Source organism: Fulmarus glacialis, unplaced genomic scaffold (assembly GCF_000690835.1).
Source record: "Fulmarus glacialis isolate BGI_N327 unplaced genomic scaffold, ASM69083v1 scaffold21734, whole genome shotgun sequence".
Taxonomy (NCBI): Eukaryota; Metazoa; Chordata; class Aves; order Procellariiformes; family Procellariidae; genus Fulmarus; species Fulmarus glacialis.
The window spans coordinates 330-25,309 of record NW_009207719.1 but is presented as its reverse complement, the minus strand read 5'-3'; the positions used below and the strand labels follow the sequence as shown (position 1 = coordinate 25,309).

General features: G+C 44.3%; 1 protein-coding gene across 1 annotated transcript in view; it reads right to left on the bottom strand.

The window, feature by feature from the left end:
- Window positions 1-23,073, bottom strand: part of ARHGAP22 (Rho GTPase activating protein 22) — a 26,233-nt gene extending 3,160 nt beyond the window's left edge. Inside the window, exons 1-6 of the mRNA XM_009576244.1 lie at window positions 22,874-23,073; window positions 16,711-16,918; window positions 12,065-12,197; window positions 7,309-7,382; window positions 5,334-5,455; window positions 1,627-2,530 (exon numbers count right to left, since the gene is read on the bottom strand). Of these exons, the coding sequence (XP_009574539.1) occupies window positions 1,627-2,530; window positions 5,334-5,455; window positions 7,309-7,382; window positions 12,065-12,197; window positions 16,711-16,918; window positions 22,874-22,994 (1,562 nt within the window). The 5' untranslated portion in view covers window positions 22,995-23,073. The remainder of the gene's footprint in view (window positions 1-1,626; window positions 2,531-5,333; window positions 5,456-7,308; window positions 7,383-12,064; window positions 12,198-16,710; window positions 16,919-22,873) is intronic.
- Between the last annotated feature and the right edge of the window lie 1,907 nt (window positions 23,074-24,980).

The following is a 24,980-nucleotide window of genomic DNA, read 5'->3' as shown; positions in this document are numbered from 1 at the left end:
CTAAAAAAAAAAAAAAAAAAGCCATGAGCTACCATCCTCATTTGCAGATCTTTTCCAACACACCATGCTACCAACTAGTGGTGTTCTCATCAGCTCTTCTACCTGGGACACAAGGCGGGGTAAGCTTTTCTCCCACTCTGTGATGTTGGGACGGAACTGAAACTGCTAGGTAGCCTGATTCTCCTTCCAGCCTCACATGCCAAGGCAGTACAATGCAAGAGGCAGAAAAGCTGCAGAAGCTGGCAGATGAGAAAATCAGAATAAAGCAGGAAGGTAGCAAGTGAAATTCCTACCTTAACAGCTGGCCCACTAGAAGAGATCACAGTTAGATACATTTTTGAGAAATTACTTTAACAAGAAAAAAAGAGGCAACAAACGTAGCCTAAAGCTGTACTATACAGTCCCTACAGTCATATGTGCTTTTGGTACCACGTTTGGGAGACACATAGGAAATTGAGGCATGTAAATGCTACCAGAGTTTTAATAATTGGAGGAGTGTAACATTAACACCATAACACACAAAAAAGCTGAGAACTCAACTATTTGTCAGAAACGGGACTACAGCCCTTCTTCAGTGCAAAGTACCAGTGCTGCAGAGCCCAGGCCAATGATGATTCTGCTGTATTACAACATGGGGTTATAATACAGAATTTTGTATATGGCTAGACATTAAAACATATCTAATTCCTTTAAGCAACAATATTTCATGTGCATATTTCTCTGAGAACTTGCCTGAAAGTCATTCTAGCACTTACATTCATAAAACCTAATATACTAACTCAGACAAATGACTAAATGACTTCCGAGTTACTAATACTTTCTACTTCCTGCCCTCACACACATACCTCCTGAAAACTGGAAGGAATTTTTCTGAGCACAGATCTAAAGCACAGCACCAGCAGTTGCAGTAAACATCAGAGTGGGCAAAGACCTGCATAGTTCACATCTCTGCTGTACAAGCAGCACCTTGCTGCTACTTTGAGTCAGTGGCTGGCCAAGTGAGCAAAGGACCACTACAAGTACATCAAAAATCAAAAGCAAAGTTTCTAGAAGGTCAACACAAAAGGGTTGCTGAAAAAGTTGTAACTGAGATGCAGTCCCAACACCACCACCACGAAAAAAAAACCCCGGAGAATAGTCAAAATCAGTTTCCTGAAGAATGTTTCTGTTGGGAAAAGCAGCAAGAAGCCCTCGATTTCAGACTGATTTGATACGAATCTCGGCACCTGCACGGACCAACAGAGTTCCTTGTTGAGGCCTGACCACCCTGGGTCCCAGTCCCTCCCTCCCTCCAAGACAGATGTTTGCTTTGCTGTTTCTCCCAGGACACTGACGAAGAGCAGACTTTGGCATTACCTGTGCCATTCTGATTTCCAGTGAAAACACAGAATGTGAAATATTGGAATTCCCTGTATGACAGAAATCCCATTTTTTTGATCCTCTCTTAGATTAGAGAGAGAAAAGTTGAATTCAGAGCACAGTGAGGAAAGAGCAGAACCAAATCTGCTGTCTCCCAAACCCAAACTCCAGGTCTGAGAACCTGATACGCTTGGTAGCCCACACCCATGTTCAAACAGTGGTAATGCTGACAGACACCTTCCTTGTCCCCCCTGCAGATGACATTACCTTTTGATACTAGTCTCATACTCAGTCCTCTGTTTGCTCAGTTCTGTCTTTAGCTCCACCACCAAGCTCTGTAAGGCCCTAGAGCATTTAACAGAGTCTCTGGAAGCTGCAGCCGGGTTGCTCTGTTCACTGCTGCTGCTGCTGCATGCTTCAAACCTGTCAATGCTGTTCTCCAGATCTGCAGTCTTGACTTCACTCTGAGACAGCGAGCCCCGAGTTATCCACTCGGTTTTGAGAGAGCTTAAAGCAGAAGAGTCACTGGCGCGGCAGGCTGGGCAGCTGCTGACTGAGTCCACCACAGAGATTTCACACGATGACGTAGACCACGTGGTGCTGGCCATACTGTGTGTGCTAAGGGAGAGGCTGGATGAAGGGACATTGTCGTAAGTAGAGAGTCTCTGGGAAGAACATGAGTCTTTAACTCGTTCCCCAGAGGCTGTCCGGCGATGGCCTCGGAGAGAGTACAGTCCATTCATCAACCAGTTCCCACTGGAGGAGAGGTTGGGGATATCTAAAGATGAGCTGCCCAGCTTTGGACTCACAGACCGTGCTCCCTGCTGGCGGAAGGAGTATTTCCACGGAGGCAGTGTCTGCACTCTTTTGTTGGGGCTGGTGGCAGGCTGAGTCAGTTTGCCACTGTGCTCTGAAGGAGTGTTTTTCACTGCAGGTCCAGGAGTGGCCTCTAGTGCCGCAACACTGCTAGAAGGCAAATCAGCAGGGCTGGGAACACTGTTCTCCGACCTGCTGTCCTCCCCATCCTCCTCGGAGATCCACTCCACAGTACTGCGCTGACGCACAGGTCTGATTTCCAGCTGGCTCCCTGGCACGTCTGCCTGAGGAACAGCAAAGATTCGCCCCTGTTCACTTATCAGCACTGTCATCAGGTGCTGAACTAGTGAGGTGCCTGCGGAGAGAAAACAAAGGCAAGCAGTTGATGAGACATGGAAGACCTGAGACACTCGCCCCCTGTCTGTGAGATGCCCTGTGAGCTCCTCGTGAGGCAGGTGGCATGAGGCCACCATGCACTGCAGTGGGTCTGCACAAACTGCTCTGGGCCTCTCTGTACAGGACTGCAAGAGACAGGAATCGGTTCCCTTTGCTGGAAATGGGGACTGTGAAGGATGCAGGTGTCAGTCCAACTCATGAATGTAGCTGACCAGCAGAGTACAAATGATCAGTAGTAATGATTAATAAATTGGCCTGCTTAAGGACACCTTTTAAGGATGACAGAGGAGGAGGACACCTGGAAAACAGTGCATGTCTGTACTACACCATGGCATGGGGTTCAGAGCCAGCATCAATCTCCACATGTGCATCCATGCAGGACAGCATAGCCCTGTGCAGAGGTGCATGCTGGATCCTGAACACACTAACCTATTAGCTGGGATGGAGCACCTGTCCATCCGGCTTCCAAAACCAGCAGGTTTCCACAACTATGTTGCAGCCAGTTTCATAGTCTTAAGAGGCCCAGAGCTAGCGTTTACTGAAGAACCAGAAATTTCAGCTCAGGCCTTCTGCTGCACTCTTAGTGTATTGAGAAACTTGGAGAAAGTATGACATCTGTATGGTACATGCACCTGCAGAAGGTGTACAGCAAGTACAGAAAGTACTTGCAATTATTTAAATCCACAGAAATGAGTTGTCATTGTTTTCCAGTAGTGGAGCAGACCATTATGAACTAATAGAGAACATCACTTACCAAACCTAATACAAAGCATTTTCTACAAAAGAGGAAAACTTTAAAAAGAGCAAATATGTAATTAATTCTGTCTTTAATCATTGTCTGAAATAAAGAATAAAACTAACATATTCAGGGATTCAAGATAAGAGCCTGAATTTAATAAGGAGGTTTTGGCCTGATAGCAAGAGGTGCTGAGCTCACCTACAACTGCTATTTTATGTCTGTGAGTGCGGGGATAAAAATAAACCTCTCTGGAGATAAGGGCATTCCTAACAATTTAGCTGTCAAACTTCAGATATTTCTATTTGAAATTCATGGTTTAAGTTTGAAGAGAGACAAAATTAAAATGCCAGTTAAGAACTGGCAGCAGTATTTTTCTGTATCAGTTGATTTAGCAGAACCGTATTACCCTGAAGCTAAAAAAAATTTGATAATCTTTGCACTTCTCCATTATTTCCATTTAACCAATCTCCTATCCTCAACTAACAATAAAACAAGACATTCCCACTGCTGTTGCTTATGAGTATAATGATTAAGTCTAGAATTCCAGTCACCGGCTCTCCATTTTTCTACAGTTCAGGTCTGTGGTAATACAGAATTCTAGGTCAGGTCACTGTAGTATTTTATATGATGATTAGGAGAGACCATGAGACCACAGCATCTGTGGCACCTGTGCACCTACACACAGTACAAGCACCTCTGCCATCAGCTGAACTGCATAATGAAGTGCCTGAGGTGAACTGAACCCAAACTTGTCATCTGTACCAACTGAACAAAAAGCATGTTGTTGGCCAAGGCTGTCAGAGTCTTATCAACCGCTGGCCAACTGGCCACTAGGGCAAGTCACAGCATCACACAACAGATCGAGGTTTCAGCTATCCCCACCTTTGTAATGTGAATCTGCTCCTGTGCTCCCTTTTTCTCCTCCCCACACTTTTGTACCTTCCCCCCTTCGAGGGGAAGGTCTCAAAACACCCCTAATAATATGGCCCACATCTCTGTGGCAGGCTTTGAGTCCCTGAACAACTACAGGGTGGCAGGCCATGCTCTGAAGTTGGCCTGTTACCTTATAGTGGGTTGCCATCTGTGGGGCACACATCTGCAGTGCCTTTCAGAGGTCACTTGTGCAGAGCTAAAGGCACTGCTGCTGCTAAAGGCGTGATAATGCTGGCGTTCTGTGAAGGATTTCCATCACGCAGAACACCACGTCAGCTCTGCCCTACAGCTAGGGAGCAGTGCCAGGGCTGAGTTCAGACATCCTGGGCACAACATCTCCATCTGTGTCTAATGCTGGATGAATCCGTCAATTCTTTTTGCAGACTTGCCAAGATCCCACAAAACTTGATGCAAAGACCTTGCTAAAACTTGCACCACAGTAACTGTGCTCCAGTGCCACCTGGGAGAGGAGCTGTATCCCAACCCTAGTGTCAGCCAGCCTGAGATCATGCCCTGGGCATTTCCTGACCCGTATGGAGGTAGATAATTTTCAAGCTTCAGATTTTTACATCCAGAATTAACAACTTATTTTCAACTTATTCCTTGGGCTCTGTGGAGTTCTGACCCATACAACAGCCTGCTGAGAAGACACCACTTCTAAGACACCTAGTTATAGCTGCTGTGGCACAGCAAAAACTACAGTACCTCTTTCATTGTGGACTGGATGTCCTTTACAAGGGGCTGCCCAACCACCCGAATGCACCAATACTAAATGATAGCAGTTTGGTACTTAAACATGGTCCTTCTGAATAACATTTGAGCTTTCATTTTAGCAGTGGGTTCAAAAAGAGTTTCACATAACAACTTGCAACAGGGCAGAGGCATTTCCATGTGGTGGAGAGAAGAGACACTCCCAGGCCAGTGGTGAGTGGGATAACAGAGGCCAACTCACAGGCACTGATGAAAGGGATTGCTTGACTTGTTGCTGACTCTGCAGTCAAGTGATACAGCTACCAACGAATGTATGACTTTCAGCGTACTCTTACAGCTCCAAGACACAGGCATTGCGTTATCTCGCAATAGTACCTACCTTCCATCATGGTCACTGGATCTTCCATTTTGGGTCGTAATATATTTGGTCCAAATACTGTAGCCAGGTTCTGGACACTCATCTTGTTAATGCTGGAGTGAGCCTGAACTTCATCAAGGAACCTTGAAAAGCCCCCCAGAAAAATCAAAGGAGGAGAGGAATAATAAGTAAGTAAATTCTCATACTTGGACTGTAGGCATTCTGGGGCAGGAACAGTTTTGTCCTGTGTTTATACAACCTTGATATCTGAAATGCTCCTAGGGACTAATGCAGCTTAGATATTCAGTAATAACCCCACATCTCTCCTAGTGTATGAACACGAGAGGACAGATGGTTTCTGCCACAGGTACCAGCCTACCAGGGATCCAGCCTTCTACTGGGTATGAAAGTACAGATCTTCACATTTTTGTAGGAATTCTCCAATTACACAGATTGACTTCTGCCATTTTTCCCTTAAAGATATAACAGAAGTAAAAAGACATTTCACTCATCTCCTCGTCCTAGAACTAGCAGCCTGTCGAAAGAGCTTTGTTGCTTGAATCTAACAGAATACAGATAAAGACGTAGCCAAAATGCTTCCTGTGAATGCATCAGCCGGGCAAACATCAATACAAGAAAAAGACTATGCAAGCCAAAGATAGTGCATGAAGAAATCCAGATGGACTGACTATTGATACGTATAAGCTCGAAATCAGCAGAAAGTTTCTAACAGTTAATGTTTTTGTAACTTGCAACAGCCTCCCAATAGGTGTTACAGTAAGAGAGGCTGTAACAAACACCTAAATAGCTTGTACATAATTAGCTAAGTTGTAAAAAGGACTATATAACATGCAGACCTACAACAGCAGGAAATAGGACTCAGTGGCCTCAAAAATGAATAGTCTCACTCTGACTCCATTTCCTAAACCATTGTTAATTTTTGGATGATTGGATGGGTTTTGGCAGGGAAAAAGTTTCCTTGTCATTCTGCACTACTTGAATGCTTCTGCTTTCAGCATGACTTTTCTAGGCACTCCCATTTTTTTCTGCGGCTTTGCCATGTGGCAGACAGGGTGCTGAGACCCAAGAACCCTCAGTTTTCTTCACTAAGTCAGAAGGAAATTCTACTTGCCTTTCCTTTCCTCAGTTCTTCACTTAGAAACGTGTATAATTATATTCCCCTGCCTCAGCCATTCATGTTTTGAGGTGCTCAGATTTTAAAACAAATGGCTATAGAAGCACATAGTGAGGCAAAATAAATTTTTTAAAGCATTCAAAAACCACATTTTAGAAATGCTATCTGTCTGTACACTTGCGAAGGGCTTGACATATCTTGAATAAGTCATGAGCTTCATCTCAGTGTTTATGTCTACTGCCTGCTCCAGATGTGCAAATCCCACTGGTCATAAAGGGACTAACTACTGCGGAGACTAGAATACAACATAAAGTTCACTACTTTGTATCTACAGTAACAGCCCGTTCCAGTTCCCAAAACACATTCCAGCCCACTTTGCAAAAGCTGGGAGAGTCAGCAGAGAGAGATGAGGGGAGACAAGGCTGCAGAGTCCCTGGTACTCCAAGAATAAGCCACTTGCCCAACCCCACTTCCAAACCAGAGCTGAGGCCAGACTGGCTATTCTGACTGCATCTGCTACTCGACTTGTGTCATAAATCTTCCAAGTGTGCAGTACCTGGAAAAAATGCCTTTCTTTATGGGTCTTTAAGTGCTTGTGAAATAAACAATATAATACATTAGTATCATTCATGCCTGCTGCCAAGGCTGTGGGTGACAGCAATTTGCTTGGCTGATACTCTTGGATAAACCAAGAGCTTCCTTCAGGCAGGCTGCACATTCATCTCCACATGTTTTATAGGAGTAGTAACTTACGTGTAAGTGATGTTTGAATATTCATACTTTCAGCGTATATTATTTGCATATAAGACTGAATCTCACAAAACTTAGTGACTTTTCCAAGTGTTCATTAACTTCACTTACTTGCATATGTATTTGAGGAGGTTGTAGTTGGCTTGGGGCAAATTCTTCACCTGTTTAACCAGTTCTTGGGTACCCTGAGGGACAAGAAAAACAAGAAGGAGAGCTATAAATATAAATGATGCAAAGCAGACATGACTTTCCTTCAGTACTACAAAGTCCTCCTTCCAGAGTCAAAACCATGAACAAGAGATGATAACACAAGGAGGCTTTGCTTTAAAGAAGGTGTCATCCAGCGTGTTGTGCCTTACCAAAAACTCAATGTCCAGAACTTGATTCAGTTCTCAAAGATCAGTGGAAATCCTCTTGTCAACTTTAATAGTTGATGTAAAAACTTTCAATTAGTGAGGCCTGCTAATCTTCAAAGTCTGCCCACTGGCACCTGTACCAGCAAATGTGCCTTTTCAGCACCTGGCCTATTTGAAACTTTGAGGCATTGAGTGTAGTATAAATACATTGCAGTAATGCTCAACTGGGCAGAGGAGAGTTTTTTCTTAAAAAAGCTAAACGACATTCCAATTCAACTACCTCCTTTTTAATTACTTACTTCCATTTGCAGTCATTCTGAACTGTCATTTCTGTCTTTACATTAAAATGTAAGATGAGACATCTGCTGGAGGAGTGACTTAAAACCCTGAAGCTACTTAAATCATCTAATGAAAACTTCTGACTCGAAGGCTATTGTCCTTCCACAGTCCCAAGCATCACTTGCGTGTTCCTGTCAATGCTGCAGTTGCCCTGGAGATTTGCTAATTTTCTGAGACAACTAAACCTTTTGTGGGAAAACAGATACCCAAGCACATCTGGGAAGAGTGATGGCTTCTAACTAATGATGGAGGGCTGCTAACTAATGATGGAGAAATTCCAGAAGCAACTAGTTCCAAGCCAAAGAAGTGCAGTTGGACATTCATTTCAAACTCGCCTCGATTTATTAAGGACTGTTAGGAAGGGAATTCTGTTGGCCAGCCTCTTGCAAGATCTTCCTGATTTCTCTGGTCCAGACAAGTCAGAAAGATCCAGGGAGCAGTCTGTATTCCTGCCTCCATCCTTAACGTCCTGAATATATAGACACTTTTTTTATTCTGTATGTTCCAGCACAAAAAAAGTCTTCTAATAAAAAACTGAAACTTAAAAAAGCATTTTGAAAAGCAGTAAGTCCTTTTTAATTCCTTAGCTTAAAAATTATGCTGGTTTAACAGTGACAACAATGGAGACATCAATAAAAGACCAATCACTTTTGAAAATCTCAATTCTCTTTTTTAAACTTCTGAAAACATTTGAATCCAGGACAGCTGCTACTGATGTGAAGGTTAAGGTCAGTTGTTCAGGTCATCCAGCTTTCAAGTGAGGAGCGTGAACTAGAAATAAGTGAGCTAAACAGACCTAATTCCCTCTTAAATTTTGCTCTGTAACCCAATTTATTTCAAATACAGAAATCAGGATGGTATTTGGCACAGTATCTCAAGTGCTCTGAATTAAAATACCATGGTTCCACTGGATGCAAGAGGGGGCTTTTGAACACAAAGTGCAGCCAGTTGTTAACTGGAAACATTACGTAAAGGTACAAGATGCTACCTGAAAGAAAAAAGGGTTCTAAAAATTTATCATCCATGCTTTGTCACGAGGAATCACAAACGTGGTATTACACAGAGAGTATCTTTATATTCGTCAAGCTACAAACACTTGCCAGGTTAAAAAAAGCTTTCTCTCCTGCTGCAGCATTTATCAGCTCTGCCACAGATTTGTACCCACCAACCACCAGACCAACAGATGGCTGAAGGCTGAGCCCAGCAACACCACAGCGAAAGTGTAAAGGAAAATGCAAGCTAGAAACTGCTGCGTTATTAACAAATAGCACTGATCGTGCTTATGGCTGCAGCCTAGCAAGCCATAGAGGCATTGCACTGTCATTCATCATGGTATTTTGCAGTAGTAACTCTTACCTCCTTGAGAATGCTGCATGTCTAATTTACCACAGATGCATGCTTTCCAAGGATTGATCCCAAAATCAAGGATTTTGCAATGTGTGTAACAGATCAGCACCAATTAGGAATGTCTAGTTGGGCTGGAAAACTAGCAACACTTCAGATGTTCACCCAAATTCAGACCCCTCTTTAAAAACTCAAAGCCACGTGCTTAGCCCACTGAACTGCTGTGTGCATCTCTAGAATACAGGCAGCAGTGAAGGCTAAAATACTACCCTGTCAAGTCAGCTCAGACTCAAATGAATTTTTAGAGATTTAAAGATCTTTCATTCTTTCTTACTCTAAAATTGTTTTTCATTTTCAATCCCTCCTCCCAACCAGTTGGGATCAGAATCAAATCTTTTTTAACGCTGAAGTCCTGCCGAGATACTTAGAGGCCTCAGCACAACCCAAGGTCTCTGTTACATTTCTGTTTGCATTCCAACACCAGAGATTAGTTTGCAGAATGAAGATGAACAGCAATCTGAATGAAAAATGGAAAGCTTCGGGCAGTGCTGGAGTATTTTTTGCTGCAGATGGAGATTAGGCCAAGCTAACATCATAATAATTCCTATCTATGGTCACAATGTAGCAGCATGAGGTGCCAACAATTTTATCTGAATGGCTATTTTGCCTTAAGTAATTCTGTTTTTATTGGGGGGTGGGTGTACAAAACTAAAGAAAATTATTTTTGAATCTAAAAGTCTCATTCAAAACTTCCAAGTGAAAAATTAAAACAAAATAGGACTTCAAATTAAAACAATAGATTGCATTTTGTTTCCAAATACTTTTTCAAAATGAAACATTTGATTTTGAAATCCCCTGTTTATCATTCTGTGCTAAAAAATTATGGTTTCAAGGAAACCACATTTTTGAGCAGGGGGATTTTCCATGCAAGAGGCAAGTCAGGCCCTACAGGCTGGGTATGACCTTGTGCTACATTCTGCTCCACGTGCTGCTGTGCACGTACAGCCTCTCCACCCTTGGTGTGTGCACTCCACCTTCCCTTCTGAAAAAGTGAACAGCCCTTGTTGAGGTTCCAGATTTTCCTGACAAAAAAAATGGTTATGTTTACAACAGCAGCTTAACAAGACAACTTGGTGCCATCAGCAGTACCGTATTTTGTAAGCTTTCATTTTGGCTATCTAGTACTCTTCATCGCCTTTCTAATCTAAAGAAAATACTGCACTACAAGTCATTTGAGTCTGGCCTTGCTCCCACAAAACCAACACAGATGTTGCTTCCCAAACTGCTGCAACCTGTGCAGGCAAAAATCAGGCAAACTACGTAGTTAATAAGCTGAGCAATTGATACATAATTATGTTTGCCCAACTTGGCAGTGTCTCTACTCTTGTGCAATAGTGTTTAATGGATCCAAAACTTCCCAGTCTACACATTTTATGACCAAAATGAAACCAGCTCCACTGCCTTAGAAATGCTGCTGTTTCTTGTGAAATCAACCGTTCTGCTGTCTGTTACATAGCACCCTGCAGAGATGCCTGAGTTGACTGAGGATAAGGCAGAAAATGAGCACGTTTTGGAGCCAGTAGACACATACCTGTATGTATTAAAAAACAACACTAGTGCACTGACACACTGATGTGGCCGTGTCCAGGACGCAAATGCATATCCATGTGTGGTAATATGCTGTGTCATGCACAGAAATTTGCCTTCTCAGAGTTGGCTAGAGGATACATCATGTGAGTACAGATAGTAGCAAACTTGCCTTTTATTCATAAAAAACTGACATTACCAGATACGCTACATTTGGTGCATGCAAACAAGCATCTTCCTATGGGCTTCCATCACGAAGGACTGAATCTCCCCAGACCTTCTGCCACTTGAACTAAAGGTGAACCCCACGCTCTCAGTGAAGAACAGTTCTTACAATCTCCACCAGAGACAAAGATGTGAGCATGCTTTTGAGGCCACACACAGAAAAGGGACAGAACTATGGACTGCGACTTACAAGCCCTCAGGCCTTTGCTTCTTTAGCTGACACCAGTAACAACCCTTACAGCTTCTTCAAATCTCTATTTTAGAAGGTGGCACAGTTCCACCCACATTAGACCAGATCCAACGTGCCTTTGCAGTCAGCAAAGAGCTCAGGCATCACCACAAGAGGAACAATCTGGAGGAAACAGATCAATCAATCATATTGTAAATTATCCTGCTCCTCCCAAGCAGTGAATCAAAATTTCCATGATTGCCACAGACTTGGAGGTTTTTTTTCAGCCCCTTCCCTTGCCTGGAAACCAAAGAGAGGAACATCATAAGAAGGTTCTGGCAAAGTATTAATAGCATTATTTCCCCCATTTTGGGATAATATCACAGACTGCCCTTTTGCAGTGCCTTTCCTCTGAGAAATAGAAAAACCATTGCACTGATCAACGTCTCATCCACCAAAAACTTCGGGAAGCAGAACATGCTGTTCTGATATATGAAACTGAAAACACAGAAAAAGGGAGTGACTTCATACAGCTTGCTAATGAGTCAACAGCAAGGCTGGGAAAGGAACCCAGATCTCCTACCTTGCATCTCTTGCTGATTATGCTACAGAACAGCTTTGTTCAGAAGAAAGAAGCACAAGACTGACTTCGAAAAAGCTTCTGCTTCAAGCAGGAGCCTGTGATATTAATGCCCAATTCACGGCTTCAGGAAAATTCAGGGGAAGGTTCCCAGGAACTTCATTGGTTTAAATCAGGACCGAAGAGTGATGAGAAGAAAGCTGTACTACACTGAGTCTTGGGAACAACCTTCCAGGTAGAAGGAGGCAGATTAGAAGGATCACTGACCTCTCCCTCATCTTTTGAGAGTAGCTGTCCACAAGAAAGAAAGTCTTCATATTTGGCAAAGGGGATGACAGGCTCTGGCAGCTCTCGAAGGTAAAGCTTCAGGAGGGACGCCACAGTGTGAACATCCGTGTTGCTGCAATAGAGAAGAGGGGAGGAAATTTAGAAACACTATCCCAAAGTTTGATGCCTTTCGTTGGAGGTACATCAAGGTCCCTCTTAGGGACAGGGACAAAGTAGGCACATGGAAGGAAGCTGTTCTGCCATGTGTTTGTACTAGGCAGGAGGGTCTACCTGGGAACAAGGGAAATCTCCCATTTTGTCAAGATATACTGCATCTCAGGCAATATGGGCAGTGGAAGGGATATGCCCATGATACTGCTTAAGGTAGGGTGGTGCTGTGGTTCCTCAGCCAATGTGGATCAGGAATATGAACAATACAGTCCAGGCAAGTGCACAGTGATCACGTAGCACTGACAATAGAGCTCTGCATCCTCGTGCAATCAAACATAACCTCTCATCCTCTCACTGATCCCTCCTGCCTGATACTCTCCCCAGTCAGCACCCACCTGCGTCTGATGGACCAGGCTCCCAAGTATCCTGGTCAATCATTCAGAAAAAAAAGGAGGAAGCTGTAGTTCCTCCAGGCCCTCTATTGCCATTTGGCATGGCTGCCCGGCTTGTGTGTCACATGTCCTCCCCCAAGCTACGGTATCTGGCATTTCCTAGCCCATCCGTTATGCTGGGATATCAGCTTTTCTTTTCTCTCCCACTCCAGGAACTTCTTTTTCCTCTTCTCTCTCTCTCTTTTGCTTTAAGTTGGGGTTGAGGTGTCAGATCCCATGATAAAGATGCACCTGTTCTTCCCTTTCCATTTCCTATCCAGCTTTTGATGTATGGCGGTACCTCTCCCTCATTCAAGTCTCTTGTTGTACAACTTTGTTAATCTTTGCAGATGACCTCCTCAAATGTTTTGACCATTGGAAGTCTAAACAGATTCTGGCACCAGCTCCCCACTACCCACTATTGCCCTGACAGTCTTCAAAGAACTCTAAGAAAAACTCATCAGTAATCACGGGGCAACAGAGCTTCAAATCCTCATCTCTGTCTAAAAGCTGAATCTCTTCTGCTTAGTGTTTCAAGCATTTTTGGAACACACAGCTAAAACAAAACAGGAAAAATTACAATAGGAAGCTGCCAGCAGCTACCACTTGCTACTAATCCCGATAATGCTATTCCTATTAAACAGCTCCATCATATTTGAGAATAGAATCATAGAATCATTAAGGTTGGAAAAGACCTCTAAGATCATCAAGTCCAACCATCAACTCAACACCACCATGCCCACTATACCATGCCCTAAGCACCTCATCTACACGTCTTTTAAATACCTCCAGGGATGATGACTCCACCACTTCCCTGGGCAGCCTGTTCCAAGGCCTGACCACTCTTGCAGTGAAGAAGTTTTTCCTAATGTCCAATCTAAACCTCCCCTGGTGCAACTTGAGGCCATTTCCTCTCGTCCTATCGCTTGTTACTTGGGAGAAGAGACCAACCCCCACCTCGCTACAACCTCCTTTCAGGTAGTCGTAGAGCGCGATGAGGTCTCCCCTCAGACTCCTCTTCTCCAGGCTAAACAATCCCAGCAATGCCATAGTTTCACATAGTGGTTTTCTTCAGTTGATTATAAATGCTTTACAAACGAGGTCAGTACCCTTATTCTTTTTTTCCTTTTTAGTGTGGAGTTTCAGGCATGGATGGTGGATATGACTATCACTCAGGAGCAGAGCCCAGACTACTGCTTCAGGTCCACTGGCTGCAGTTCTTGTTTCATCCACAAGGCCATTTAATCCAGCCAAACTTTCAGTGGCATAGAAGTGCAATAGGAGCAGACTGCTGTACGTGCTTCCAAAACAGCAACACCTGGCCTTTCATGAGAATCTACATATGCATTTAAAACCCAAATTGGAAAAGCAAACCTTTTAAAAATTAATATTTTAATTATCAGTCACCACAGAGATCTGATCCACCATGGGGCGGGCAGGTTCTAGCATTTAGAAAATCACTGTAGATACAAAAGACACCTAAAAGCACTGACTGCAACTAGGAAAAAAAAGGATATTCCTTTCACTGCACCTGATTTGGAAACAAGCATATGGATTTCACGCTTGCAGAAAATATTTGCCGCTGCCTAGGTATCCCAGGCCATACATGGACAGTTTTAGTTACACATAGAGAAAATTATGCTTCTAGAAGGAGAAGCATTTCACTTAGCCAGGGTGGAACTGCCCCTCCCTTGCCGCTATCCGTGACTATACATATCAAAGACCAGAGAGCTGGGCCTGCAAGTCGCAGTGGACATGGTGGAAAGAGCAAAAGGCAACAACAGACGGACCCTCAACTGTCACAGTAGGTAGTAGGTACCCCTAGGCTTGCCTCCTTCAATTCTGTACTGAACCTTCAGTTACCACATTTCAAATCAACTACCCAAACGGCAGGCATTCCTTCATGGAGATCTTTACCGTCTCTGTTAAAGGTGAAACTTAGCACTGATCTATTTAGCCAGTGCAAATGCCTATGGAAATAAAGGTGCTTTCTGCTTTAAAAATGCTGGGGGGAGGCTTGGCTTATCTTCATGACAATGAAGTTAGTATGGATTAGACTAAGGTGAAACTGTCATTCCTAATTAATTCCTTCTGTAGATACTCCTGTTCCAGAACATGAGGGTTTTCCAAAATAACTTTCTTCACTTTCACATGAATTAAGATAATTCTAATTCTGAACCGGAACACCCAGGCTTTCAGTTAAAAATACAAAGGTTTTGTTTAAGAAAAGATGAATTGAGACAATTTGACGATTTCAAACTTTATTTTTTCATGAAAATATCTCTAAATATTTGACACTTCCATTTAGGAAGCAAATACTGCCTGTGGTTAAGGATCAAAGAAAGGAGGATGGGTGGTCTGGGAAGCTGAGGGGAGGGAAGAATTAGAAGAATGTTCCCAATAAACTCTAAGGATATTCTTCCCAGGATGAGAGCAAACACTGTGCTGCCCATGCAGGAGAGCGCTAGCTCTTCCTACAGCAGTAGGCAGGGATGCCATTGGCAATGTCAAGACTGGCTGCAGGGCCAGGGGAAATGATCCCCTAGGTTAATGTGCTGGCAATGTACCAGGTGCTGCTTTCATCACCTGGGAAAGTGGTGCTAGTGAATACCAGCAAGAAATGGAGCCAGGTGTCCAAGTCAAGATCCCAGATCTGATCCCACTTCTGGACCTGTGATAGAGATCGGGCCAGATCTACACAATGGCCTTGGATCCAAGTATCCTTGGAGTTCAAGGTCTCTGTTAGGGTCAAGGCCCATTTCTCAAAGCACTGTTTAGGTTAGCACAATGCCGACCTTCACTCTGGGTAGCATGTACATATGAGAGAGAGAAGGAAATGTTAGTTACAGAGTATGGACAGGATTTGGCTGCAAGGGCCCTGAGAGCATCCACCCTCCTGATGATTTAACCACCTGGGCTCAGAGCCAATGTAGAGATAGCACAGCTGAGAGCTGCCCCGCTTCCCTTGCTGACCTTGTGCTCTGAGCCAGGGCTGACACTCTTCCCATGGGAGCCGATATTAAGCTGAGTGTCCACCTTTTATCCCGTGTCTGAGGTACAACTCCCACTGCTTCATAGCTATGTCTGTGCCTGGCTACAGACCCTGTTGATCTGGACTTGGACTCTGACTCATGGACAAATTACCTAGCACGATCTTGGACCTGCCTCGTCACTATGGACTTGCCTGGTGATCACTGGACTGCGTCACTGCTTTTTGCCACACTTGGCTTCTGGCTCACCTTGCTTTGCGGAGCAGCTGGCCCTTGCTGCTCCCTGACATTGGCACGGTCAGTAGGGCAAAAAGGCAGCTAGCATGTCTTTGTACCAGGCAAGGAGTGATTACATCAACATTTTTACACTGGGAAGAAAAATGCAAAATTTTTATTTCAGAAATATTTGACTCAAGTTTTGTTGAAAATCAAAAGACATATTCAGTTTTGAAATAAATGTTCCATCTCAGCTGCTGAAATTGTGGACCAAAAAAAAAAAAAAAAATTTTGGCCAAGAATAATTCCGGGGTCAGAAAGTGTTTTGTTATGACATGCTGGCCAATTCTATACATTGCATGCATAACAGCCAGTAAAGATGTGCAAGATGGTGGTGACTGTTCTGAAACCTGGTGACAAAGGAAGGGGAAGAGTCAAGATATTGCCCCTGGGCAGATCCGCTGTGGTTGCAGCAAGGGAGAATGCAACATCTGAAAGCAGTAAAACACCTAGTTCACCTCTCTCATATCTATTTCTACAGTGGGATCCCACCAACTGCTGAGTATGCTGCACCTAAATCTAGCAATGCATTTCATTCAATATGTGCTTAAGCTGAAACACTGGAGTAGCCCCATCTAGATTAATGGGCTCAATTTCTCCCTCTGCTCAAGCACTTAGCTGAATGAAGGCCTCTGCACCCAACACCGTGCAGAAGAAAGCCCCAGCGGCAGTTTAAATGAAGAGAACGATGGTGTGGAAAGAACATGTAAACTAGGATAGCCACTGCAAGGCCTTTCTGCCAGATTTTACGTGCCTGAATTTGGTGATGTGAACTCACCTGTCAAAAAGGGGCTTCTCTCCACAGTCAAAAGAATCCTGCAGATCTTTGACAAGGTTGGCTTGGCCAGGCATCCGAAAGAGCCCCTCCTCTGTAAGACCTCGCTCCCGAATAAAATCCACACACTGTTCCACCAGCAGTGGGGCCAAGCGCTGGCCATACTTCCTCTCATACTGTACGGTGTCCTCCAATCGCTGTCCAAAGATCCCTGCCAAGAGAGAGCAAGAGAGACATCAGCTTAAACTCTTCTTGAGCTATCACTCAGGGTATACAATGAGGGAAAATTTCACATGGAGGGGGTGAACCTGTGTGAAGGTCCAGTTTCTAACAGACTCAGAAGAATAACATTATTTTTAAAACCAAGAGTTATATGCTGTGTGATTTTTTTTCCTGCTTAAGAGTGCTTCAAACTATCCTCTGCCCTAAACCAGTTTATATCTCATTATACACAAGGAAGGTGGGGTTAAGATTACGTTTATGGTTATCCAGAGCTGTGCTGAATCTGGATTAAGTAATTATACTTCCATTGCATCTTCTGTCCCAAGAATGCCAAAACAACGGCTACATTGACTTTATGGGACACAATTCCTTTCTGCATGCACCTACCTCTTAGCTGTCACGCAGTTGCCCTTCAACAGTTTGCAGCTGCCCAGCCCAACAAGTAGCAATCCTGCTAGCAGGGGATTGCTAACATGACAGAATACAGTTGTCAACATTAAAACTGGCTATTGTGAAAATCCCTCACCATCCTGCAAGCTTTGCATTACTATTTCTTTTCCTTTAATTAAAATAGCTGAATGAAAATTAAAACACAGAGTAAAATGTACGCAAAATACATTGCCCTTCCTACTAAAACATGTACTGTACTTCTTGCACCTTGGACATATCAGAAGCACCAGATAAAAACAGACTGGCCTAGGTAATTCTTACGTCAGATCTACTGTAGACATATATCACCAAGTATGAAGCACTGTCTCTCTCTTTGGGGAAATTGGAGTTCCTGGTCAACACCAGCTGCTGAATGCCACTATTGGCACCAGATCTTTTTGACAACACAGAAGGGGCTCAGGCTGTAAGACCCAGAGGAGTCTTGCCACTAGGAGACTGCTCCATCTAAAAGGACAGCTGCTGAGTTGTGTTCTGAAATCCTGATACTAGCACCTACAGGTGTGGTGGAGTCAGGAAAGATAGCATCCAAGTTAATCATATTTTGGTAATAAGAATTCAGTAAGTGAGAGAATCCCAGAATCTATTCAATTTCAGATGAGACCGGTCCATAGCAGATAGGAAATTCTATTCAAAGATTTCTCAAAGCAACAGGAAGTTTTCCACTGATATCAAGGAGCTTTAGATCATGCATTAATTGAGTGCCAGAAGCAGTGTTTAATGGATGCATGCATGTGCTTATATCAGGCCAGGGGACTTGGTCATTTTTCTTAAGGTTCTACTTACCTTCCTGCTAGTAACCACATTTTCCATTTTTATTTTAGTGCTATATTCATGGGAGGCTGATAACTCCTGGCAGGAAGTTTCCTAACCACCATTCACTGTCCTTCATTGGAGACATCATGTCAAACCATACCTGCTTTCTATATTCAGTCCAACCCTGCTGAATCCTCAGAGAAACAAACCTTTCACGACCAGTTTCAACTCCCTGAATGAAATACACAAGAAGGATCCTAAAGTCCAATTTCCTTTCCCCGACAGTTTGTTACACATCAGAAGACAGAAACCTTCCTTACACCCCAGCCTACACAACTGCATTACAGTATCAGAGCTGGAGGGCCATGAAGAGTCTTGAAGGAAATTCCCTCCTTATCCTGGCAGGAGGGCATGCCCTGGAGCATGGGAGTGACTTATCTTTATCACCATAAATATTGGTTTTCTTGCAGAGTAAAGGTTTTACTTGTTCTCATTTCTAATCTGTTTGAATTTTCACTGAGAAGGGTGTCTCTGAAGTCAAGTTCTAGGACAGGGATCTCTTCCTACTTCTGCACAGGTTGCTTTGTAATCTCATCACGTAATCCCTGCTGTCATGATGGGGCACAGTAGAACCGCTTGGTATGTGGGGCTCGGCATTGTCCAAGGGTTTCCAGGGCACTTACAGAGGCTGGGCAGCCATGAAAGAACAACCTTTTCAGCCCCGTTTCTCAGATAACTTCCGAATCCAGATCATAGCTGAAAAAGTTAAGTCTCCATGGCCTGTTCATCTCTCAGCCTCTCTGCTGATCCTGGTCATGGGGGAGTAACTCTCAACATTGCGTGTCATAGTAAATACACACAGGAATGATCCAGGTAACAAGGGTTGCAAGCTACAGTGCAGGCCCCTCAGCTGTGAAAAGCTGAGCAGAAACATGTGTCCTGTCTAATCTCCCTCACGCTATTCTGCTAGTGACCATTTCCCCCTCTTCCTCTGACCCGAATATTTGATCCTGGGCCTCAGGCCAATGCAAACCAAGGTCCTTCAGCATTAGTTAGAGGAAGCTTGGGTCAGACCCAAGCTGTGCACCTTAGAGAAAAAAAACCTCCATATCCTATCATCAATCTCTGAGCCAGGCTTCCTCCCACCAATCCCATCTATTTCCTTAAAATGATACATGGTATTCACTCTTCTAGATGCAAGACATAGAGGCTTAGGGAGGTCAGGCTGTGGTAGATGTCAGGGCAATTACAGGATAGCAGCCCTGTTTTCTCAAATCTCTCCTTGTTGAATCGCAGCCCTGTTTCCTAAAGGGCCTGTCTAGAGAAGGCTCTGGGAAAGAGGTAAACGCTCTGCATTCCCCAGATATAGAGCACAGAGAGAATGTTCTTCCAGAAGCCCATGTTCTGGTGTTCTAGCTTTAACTCAGAGCAAGGACAAAGGCAGCGTCAGAGACACACATATGCAAGCACACACAGAACAACTGCATGCATAATCTCCACTTGCAGTGTGAACTTTGTCTACTTTTCCCTAGACTTGGCTGCTCTGTGGTCAGCAACATGCTCTAATACATTTCAGGCAACATCAGTCCTTACCTTCCCAGTCAACTTGGATCACAGTAGCAGTAGTTAGCTTTCTGTAGGTACAATCAACCCGTCAGTGACTCCTGGGTAACAAACTGACTGCAGCCAAACAGAGATCACTGACACAGAGGTTAAGGAATGTGACGCTAAGATAACAGATAGAGATAGAAGAGTGACCTGCTTTGAGATTCAGAAGGAGCAGCAGATGGACCTTTCACAAGCACAGTATTAACATTACTATGGTTGTCTGCTGCAGAACCAGATGCTGGGGACCCTGTCTTTCCCCCTTCTCAGGCATGGAGTTGGTAACACTTTTTTCTCCTGGATGGAAACAGTGATTTTTGGAGGAAACAAAGGCATTGTAACATTCTTGTACTGCAATACTGCTCACCTCCCTTCACACCATTTCAAATAGGTACCAAGAAAAACCAGCCTTGAAACCAAGACTGACGTGACTGAGGATGAAGCTGGTCTACCTATCATATGATGAGTGAAAGGAGCTGGCACAAGCATGGGTTTCTTCCTGGGTGACAGTGTGTGTCGAAGGGCTGTGCAGGTGCCGAAGGGCTGTGCAGGTGAGATCACACAGCCCTCACAGGTCATTTTTTGCTGAGGGGAAGAAAAGACCCTGAAGCCATTGCCAGGATGAAAGACTTCTCCCAGCCAGCTTTCTTGGCTGCCTCCCACCTTGGTCTGGCAGCCCCACTCCAGTCCAACTCCAATTGCAGATCTATGTTTTCTCTTCCCCTCAACCCTGAACCCTGATTTTCCAGGGAAGTGCTAGAAAAGGTCACCAAGCATTGCACAGACAAAATATTTTGCCCAAGCCAAGTCTGTTGGTAGCTGCCACTTTCCCTTTGCAGCCCCATGCTTTTTCTTTCTCTCTATCCTAGCCCTCATTTTTTTTTGCTGAGCCATAGACAAGGACCCCCCCCAGCCACTGCTCAGAAGAAAGACTGCTCTCAGGCCAAGTCTTTTGGCAGTAAGAGCATTAGTGTTGGGGTTTAGAGAGAGAAAACACAGAGCTGCAGTTAGAGAGGGGCTGGAAAGTTGGCCTGAGAGAAATCGTTCATCTGTGCACTGGCTGCAGAGCTTGTCCATGGCTTAGAAAAGGAAATTAGTGTCAGCATTCAGAGAAGGAGCAAGCTAAGAGCTATCTTTGGAGTGGGACTGGAAAGGGACTGTCAAAGGCAAGTTGGAGCTGCTGACAGTTCTGCGCTTGCAGAAATCTTTCATCTGGGCATCTGCTGGGGGGCTTTGATGAAGTCTACCCTCAGGAAAATCACTGCTAGGGCTCTCACAGCTACACTGGCAAGAGACATAGCAGATGCACCTACTTCAGTCTCTCAGGGCTAAACAGGGCAGACTGAGGAGGTGGTGTCCTGTTAGCTCTGTAAAGCTCATCTCACTTCAGCTAGGTCTCAGAAGGGCTTGTAAAACTGATGTAGTAAAACGTCCCTGAAACTACCAGGATATGACAGCATCGCTGGGCTGGACAGGGACTGCCCTGCCTTGCAAGGAAAAGCTAATGTGGAGGCAGTCACAGACAACCTCATCCGCCGGCTCCTCAAGGCACAGGCCTGTTTTTAATCACTGGGGCCTGCAGCTCAGACTGAACTTGGCAGCACTTCACTCCATTTGATGATCCTGCTGGAAGATATTAAAGTCTTTCTCTTCATTCAAAAGAAGGGGAGCCAATGCCATCCAGTCACACTCCCAGACAGAGTTATGCTGGAAATAAAGCCAAAAGCTACTAGCAACCCAAGGGTTAACTTTCCTCGTCATACCCTTATCTATAGCTAGGCCCTTTTGTTTGGTTTCAAAGCAGAAAAAAACCCAGCATGCCTGGGACCACATCCTTAATCTCAGAAAGATTCAAGAGATACTAAAAAAATGGGCTAGCAGAGCTACAGAATTTCTTTCCTCTACTCCAACAAGCTGTCTCTGTTCTTTACAGATTTAGGTGGCTTTTTGTGGAAAAAGTGAGCCAGGAATGATGTACTAAGACACAGACAGTTCTCTGTCCTGGCCTGAATAGCTCACCCACCAGCTCCAGGCATACAAAGCCTATACATTCAGCTATGCTGTCCAGACATGCAGTGGGCAGGAAAATATATGCTCCCTGCTTCATTTTTCCTCATCAGAGCTCTGATTTCAACCAAAATAAACTGAAGACAGAGATAATAAAGTCAGTTCTTGAGTAGATTTTCTTTATGGGGAAGACTGAGGACTCTGTATGTGCTTAAAGTGGGAAAAGCCCAGACACACCTACGTCAGCTGTATGTACAGCTTAGTACACACACGTTAAAAGATGTGCGGGAAGATAATCAGGCACACACCTGGATGCTGCTATACAGCAGTACATACACCCGCGCATGCATGCGGTGCCTCACAGACAGGCAGTTTACGGATGTAAAGACTGTGTACGTGCTCACCTGCACAGGTAAGCGTCTGCTTTTACCTTCCCACATTCATGCTTAGGCTCCCATTTATCTGTCCCTCTCACACATGAAAGCACTGAGAAAAAATCATGGGCAGACATTCAGAAATGCATATGCTTCCACAGCACAAAACACACACAAACCTGTAACTCTTTTTTCCCCTCCCCTGGCCCACCCAAGCACACACTACGTGAATTACTGCAGCAGCAATTGAAAAAGGAGTTCTACATTAGGAGCTGTACATGCCTAAGAAAAGATAGTCCCTAACAACTAAACAATCCAGCCAGACAAAGCATGCAAGAATGGGGGAAAGGAAAGGAAGCGACAGATAATTAGGAATCAAGAGAAATAGATGAAGTAACTTGCCCAAGGTCACACAAATGGGTCTGTGGTAGAACTTGGTGTCTTCTGACCCCATTCCCCACAAAGAGCAGCCTCCTTATACGAGGAGCCGATTGCTCTCATCCACATACATCCTTTTAAATATTCTATGTAAAAGCAAACAGAAACACACCTCCCCAGAACTATCTTCAAATGCTAGCTTGGCATCCGGTAGTATTTTTGGCCACAGACTGGGTCCTTCCCACTCCTTCCCCCTTTGTAAAGCCAGCTCCTTTTTTGGATTCTTAGCTTCTGTCTGAGGCTAAGCTCAAATATCTGCTTTGCCTCTAGGAAAAGAAAACCATAACAAATCTAAACTCTGGAAAATCATCTCATACCTCTCGTTCTTGTGCAGCACTCCGCTACATGACAGGCGCTGAGCTTCAAGCAGAAACCAGGCAGTGTCAGACAGCAGGAGCGGCAGAGAAAGAAAGTCCTGACTTCAGGCATCAGACACATTCTGAGTCCCAGCACTGGCAGCTTTCCATTCACCCAGCGCTACAGAGCGGAGAGCAGCCGATCTGCCCTGGGAGATAATCTCGGCAGCACATCTGGTCTTAGCTCCGCAACTCAGCATTAATTATGACTTGTGCAGAAAGCATTTGAAATATCCAATGAGATGCAGAGCTCCCTGGCTCCCTCCGCACGGGAAGGAGAAAGGAGAAAGACAGGCAGGTAGGGTCTTGCCCACCCTCGAAGCTGCCGCCAATGTAAACAGCAGCTAAGTATGGGTCACAAGTTTTAACAAAGGCATCCCCCATCGGCTCTGTAATATATTCCTACTCTAATTGCTTGTCAGATCTATTCCAGATAGCTGGAAAAGCTGAGCAACAGTTGCTGCCTGCATGCCACACTCTGGATCCCTTCCTGATACAGGCAATGTTAGTTGTGCTGCAGGCAACCTGGTGCCCTGGTGTGGCCTCTGATCTGCTTGCAAAGCACCAGAAGCAGAAACCTCATTTTGGAGGGGAACATCCCTGCACCTTAGCCTTAGCGTGCTCTGAGAGTATCTCCACAGCTCTGGGACATGTTGGAAAGTTTTTACACAGCTTAGAAAAAGCTACAGTCTTTGACCTTTGCAGCTTTTTTGTGCTTACAGCCTCTGCTTTACCTTTCCCTTTACAGAGAAGTTGCCTGATGAGGAATAGCTCAGCTGGGTAACTGGTAGGGGAAGGACCTACAAGCTCCTTACATGCAAACCAATCCCCAGGACTTACTTGCAGGAAAACATTCACCCCCTTGGCTCCTGCTCTCAGCGTAAGGAGCCTGTAGTTAAGAAAAATGCTTGCCACGCAATGCCCCATGCAGTTGTACAGAGATCAGCCCTCCATACCATTCACAAAATGCACTCATGTGACCGCAGATCTGCAGCAGTCACCACCCAAAACCTTTGCACCAAGATTCTGGGGAATTTTATCAAGTTTGGCTAACTTATCTCCCTCTGCAGGAAAAAAAAAATGTTGTCCCTGTCTGCAGCTACTTATCTGCTTCTGTTATTAAAAAATCATGTCTGTGGTCACTGTATAGACCACACTCATCTGAACTTAGTGGCCTCTCACTTTCTTAGCTACAATGTGGCTCAGTCTGAACACACACATCAAAGAAGATACTGACCCAGCAGTCAAGCTCTGAGATTCTAGTCACTGACACAGCGTTGTCCCACAACTCAGGAAACTTGAGATCAAACTCTGTCTCTACGTTTTCTGTTTTGATCAAAAACTCCTGAAGAAATGACTGACTGTCACTACAGGTGAAGGCAGTACCAGGATCAAAAGCTCCAGTTCTTGAATGGCAAAGTAGTAAGGTATTCCTTAGCTATTCAAGGTATACCTTGAGTAGCAAGGTATTGCACAACTAGACACCAGAAGCCCAGACAATACACTAGACAGTATTTAAAGCCCACTAAAGAATATTCGGAAAGTGATGGAGATCGTTAAACAAAAGGTACAAATAAGATCCTGGGTATTCATCACCCTTTTATTATCCTCTCTTCCCTTGTGGTGAACACAGCAGGCTGCAGGTTAGGGAGAGCCTGCCCACAGTGCTAACTGGCGAGCAGGACCAATCCTCTTCTGAATGGCTGAGACACCATCAGGATTTTTGGCACTCTTCCCTGGAACAATTTCTCAAAATGTGTCACGTCTGCTAATAACATTATGAAGCCTGGGACTCAATGTTTGGGATGGGAGCCCAGGAGATAGCAAATGCAGACTTTTATTCTTCCATTCACTTCTCCATTTCTGTTTTCCAACTCTCAAAACACAAGAACAAGGAGGTATCCAATGAAATAGAAAGTCATGTTGTTTAACATGGATATTGTTATACCCAAAGTACAATTAACTTGTGAAATTCACAGCCTCTCTGTGGCCAAGGACACAGCATGACTCAAAGCATGATTAGACTTCAGCATAGCTTATAATACCGTGAGTTGTATGAGAGATGACA